This window comes from Propithecus coquereli, unplaced genomic scaffold (assembly GCF_000956105.1).
Source record: "Propithecus coquereli isolate 6110/MARCELLA unplaced genomic scaffold, Pcoq_1.0 Scaffold150, whole genome shotgun sequence".
Classification (NCBI taxonomy): Eukaryota; Metazoa; Chordata; class Mammalia; order Primates; family Indriidae; genus Propithecus; species Propithecus coquereli.
In genome coordinates this window covers 6,548,409-6,552,675 of record NW_012139414.1, presented here as the reverse complement: position 1 = coordinate 6,552,675, position 4,267 = coordinate 6,548,409, and the positions used below count along the sequence as shown (strand labels likewise).

The window sequence follows — 4,267 nt, the reverse complement described above, 5'->3', positions numbered from 1 at the left end:
GTGTTTGGCCTGGGAAATTCTGCGTATGTAAGCTACTTCAACAAGGTGGGTATATATTGAATTATAGGGATACATTCTTCTTTATTTAAACGCACACATAAGAAAAGTGTTATTCTTTATAGCTGGCAATTGCTATATTCAAACTTGGCATATACTATGTTCTCAGTAAATTTTTGTTGAATAAAATGAACGAATGTGCCTCATACTGGCAGTGTCTTAGCAGCCTGGACTCACAGTCACTAAGCAGGACCTTGCAGATGGAAGATCACTGAGTCTTTGGACTTTTATAACTGCCTGTTCTGTTGTTGAATGTTTATCCCTCAAGCTCTTAATACAGATGAACTCATTTTCTTTAAATCATTAATTTTTAAAGGACAATAGAGGGAAAAACACAGCCCTTCATGTAATAAAACATTACATTTTTTGACTTGTTTTCCTGGGCCTTTTTTCTAAATGAAATTAATTTGGCCCCTTTTCTCTTGCATCCTGTTCTCTACACTTTAAAAAATAAAACTGCAGAGCCTCCCAGTTTCTCAGTGGTTTGCATGTGTACCTTTCCCCAGAGATGGGCCCTGCCTGGCTTTCCTGTCTGTGGTAGAGGGTGAGAGATGGATGTCAGGAGCTTTCTTTAAACTTCTTTTTTTTATTTTTATTTTTTTTGAGACAGAGTCTCGCTCTTTAGCCCCTGGCTAGGGTGCAGTGGTATCATCATAACTCACTGCAACCTTGAGCTCCTGGGCTAAAGTGATCTGCCTCCCTCAGCCTCCCGAGTAGCTGGGCTAGCGTCACCACACCTGGCCAATTTTCTTATTTTTTAGTAGAGACAGGGTCTCGCTCTTGCTCAGGCTGGTCTTGAACTCCTGAGCTCAAGTGATCCTCTGGCCTCAGCCTCCCAGAGTGCTAGGATTACAGGCATTAGCCACCATGCCCGGCCTCTTTAAATTTATTTTTATTCACTTGTTATGTCACAATGCACATTTTCCCCCATATTTACAAAGGAATTCAACTAAGAATGGGAAAATTGAAATATGTAAATATTTTGTTTAATGCCTTGACACTCAGGAAGTCTGTTAAGTTTTTAAACTCTTAACTGTGTTTCTTGATAAGCCCTGTGCCTCAGCTTAATTGCTGAATGAAATAAATTTTTCAGTTTGTGTAATCATGAGCCTTGCCAAATTGATTACATTTGCGCTTTATTACTATGTGGGCTTTGGCCCTGTAGGCTTTGTTAGATTTTTGGAACTAATTTGTTTTGTTAATGCATATGTGTTCTGACCCTGATTTAGAGTAGTAGTTTTCAAATTCTTTCTTAGTTATTAAACCTTTGTTTAATAAAAGGGTTTCTTTGTCCCTTTATTAAAAAAACTTATGTCAAAAATCAGAATATATAAAATGTGGCCCTTCTGTGTTGAAGCTGGAGCTTGAGGGCTCTTGAAGTCCCTTTTGCTGAGCAGTTCCCTCTTCTTCAACAGCAGCCTGTGACCAGAGGCCACAGAAGAACTTTGGGCTTTTGCAGAGCAGTCCAAAAACCTCCAGTTTAAAGGATTGTGTTTTTAGCTCATCTGTCTTTTTCTTGCAGGTTGGCAAAAATGTTGATAAGTGGCTCTGGATGCTCGGTGCACATCGTGTAATGACTCGAGGGGAGGGCGACTGTGATGTGGTCAGGAGCAAACATGGCAGCATTGAAGCTGATTTCAGAGCATGGAAGACCAAGTTCATCTACCAGCTGCAGGCCCTCTGTAAAGGAGAGAAAAAAAAATCCTGTGGTGGCAACTGCAAAAAAGGCAAATGCGAATCTAATCAGCATGGCTCGGAGGAAACGGAGCCAGGGTCCCACACTCCAGATGAATTCCATCCCAGAGACACTGAGGTATGGGGCCTGTGTGCTCATTTCTCACTGTTTTCCTCCTCTGTTTGGAGATACTGAACTTTACCTCTGCCCCAAGAAATCATCTCGTTGGCTTTGGTTAGTAGGAAGATCTGAAACTCATGTAGTGGTGTTTCAGAGAGTGTATCCTTAGGAGTTAAGCCATACTGTGCTAGACACTTTCCTAGATCTTTTTTCTTTAATCTTTGCATTGTTAGAGTCAGGTAGATTTTTGCTGTATTTTTAGGTTAAGAAACAGAGGCTCAGAGAAGTTAAATATGTCTCAGACTGAGCTCATAACGTCTTATTATCCCCAGAACACATGTTCCTCCTGACCTAAGTGACTCCATTAGTCACTCAAACTGAAGGCTGCAAGTCATCTTAGATTCAATCTTTCTTCTTTCACATTCTAAACATTTATCTTTCTTCCTTTAAATACCCTGGTCTCTTTGAAGCTCATGTCTTCAGGCCAGATCACTGCTGCCATCTTCATAGCTGTTATCTTTTGGCCACCTGGTCACTTGGGTAATTTAGGAACAACTTGAAATTCTGACTCATTGTTTTTCTTGCCACCCTTGTTCCTATCATTATTATTTGTGGCTAAGACATCCATGTAGGTGATCTATCCAACATCCTGGCCTGCGAGTTTCCTGGCCTTCATACCTCCAGCAACTATTTTCTTCACTGACCTTGGTCTCTCTCTTGCACGCTCACGTCTGAAATTCACATTCCTATGACCCGTACTCTGAGGCCCCTACTTTAAAATTCTTTTGATCCCATTTGATCCTATACCTTTTTCATTGGACAGGGGAAACTGCTAACTTCACTTCCCTCCTTAAACCCAGTTTAGATTTTTATGCTCACTCTTTTATAAACAACTTCAATTGCCTTGCTTCTTACTTGCTCTTCCAACCTGACTGGCCAAGCCCCAAGGCAGGTTGAAACCTACTATTTGCCTTCCTCACAGACCACAGGCTCAGGTGTGCACTCAGTACTGCCCACCAATCTCACAGCATTCCCTTGTCAGTTCCCCTTTTCACTCTCCAAGATGACTGTTTCATACCCTCTTTTTCTATACTCCTTCCTCCAGCTCTCATCTGAAGCCATCAGAGGGGGAAACTCACTCACAGTCTCCCAGCCCATCTACCAATCTCCACCATCTTTCGTGGCTCAAAAAACCAAGTATCCGGTGCCTGTCAAAGACTACTGTCCATCCATGCTGTGGAATCAAGGGCTGGGTTCCTTCATTTATCGCTTCTCTCTCTCCTGCATATGAATCTCTCCCTCTCTGCTAGATTGTTCCCATAAATATATAAATTCTTTGGAATCACCTGTGTATAAACAAACATAAAAAACAGGTAAATCTTTTCTTTATTTCACATCTTTTCAGCTGTTTATCCATTTTTCTGTTCTTTTTCCCAGCCCTTTTTGTTTACTGTAGAAAAAACAAACTCAGTTTCTTGCGCTATACTCTCCAACACACTTCTGACACCAGGTGTGTGGGGATTTCTCCCCGCCAGCAAGCAAGCAATCAGTTCTGCAGCAGACACCAGCTGAGTGTCTTCTAATTCAGTTTAATTCTGACCCTACCTAGAATCAGATCCCACAGGTCTAGGGCTCAGTCCTCAATTCTGTGCCGTTCCCTCCACTGCAGATGCCAGTTGCAAGCCCCAGGTTGTGTTACCTGTGCTTCTGACTGACCGGCTATGAATTGGAGTTCCCCCAACACCTTCGTCAGGTTTAATTAATTTGCTAGAGTAGCTCATAGAATTTGGGGAAACATTTACTTAGGTTTACCAGTTTATTATAAAGGATATTATAAAGGCTACTAATGGACACCAGATAAGGAGATGAATAGGGCAAGGTGTAGGGGAAGGAATGTGTAGTTTCTATGCTCTCTCTGGGCACATCACCTTCTAGGAACCTCCATGTGCTTGGTTATCTGGAAGTTCCCCGAATCCAGTCTTTTAGGGTTTTTATGGAAGCTTCATTAAGTAAGCATGATTGATTAAATTATCAGCCATTAGTGATCAGCTCATTCTTCAGCCCTTATCCCCTCCCTGGAGGCTGGAAGGTGGGGCTGAAGTCTCAATCCTCTAAACATGCTTGGTCTTTTCAGTGACCAGTCCCCACCCTGAAGCTGGTTGTTTGTCTTTTTGTTGTGGAGTGGTAAGAATTCTTTATTATATCCTGGATAGTAACCCTTATCAGATAGGTCATTTACAGATATTTTTACCCATTCTGTAGGTTTGCTTTTCACTTTCTTTATCATGTCCTTTGATGTATAATACAAAAGTTTTTAATTTCTGTGAAATCCAGTTTATCTTTTTATTTTATTGCTCGTGCTTTTGTGGTTATATATATGAATCCATTGCCAAATCCAAGGTCAGGGAGATTTAC

At 41.4% G+C, this 4,267-nt stretch overlaps 1 protein-coding gene across 1 annotated transcript in view; it reads left to right on the top strand.

Moving 5' to 3' along the window:
- The window catches only part of LOC105806992 (S-adenosyl-L-methionine-dependent tRNA 4-demethylwyosine synthase-like), a 183,935-nt gene that overhangs the window by 12,038 nt on the left and 167,630 nt on the right, over positions 1–4,267 (top strand). Inside the window, exons 5-6 of the mRNA XM_012640242.1 lie at positions 4–45; positions 1,580–1,870. Coding sequence (XP_012495696.1) covers positions 4–45; positions 1,580–1,870 — 333 coding nt within the window. The remainder of the gene's footprint in view (positions 1–3; positions 46–1,579; positions 1,871–4,267) is intronic.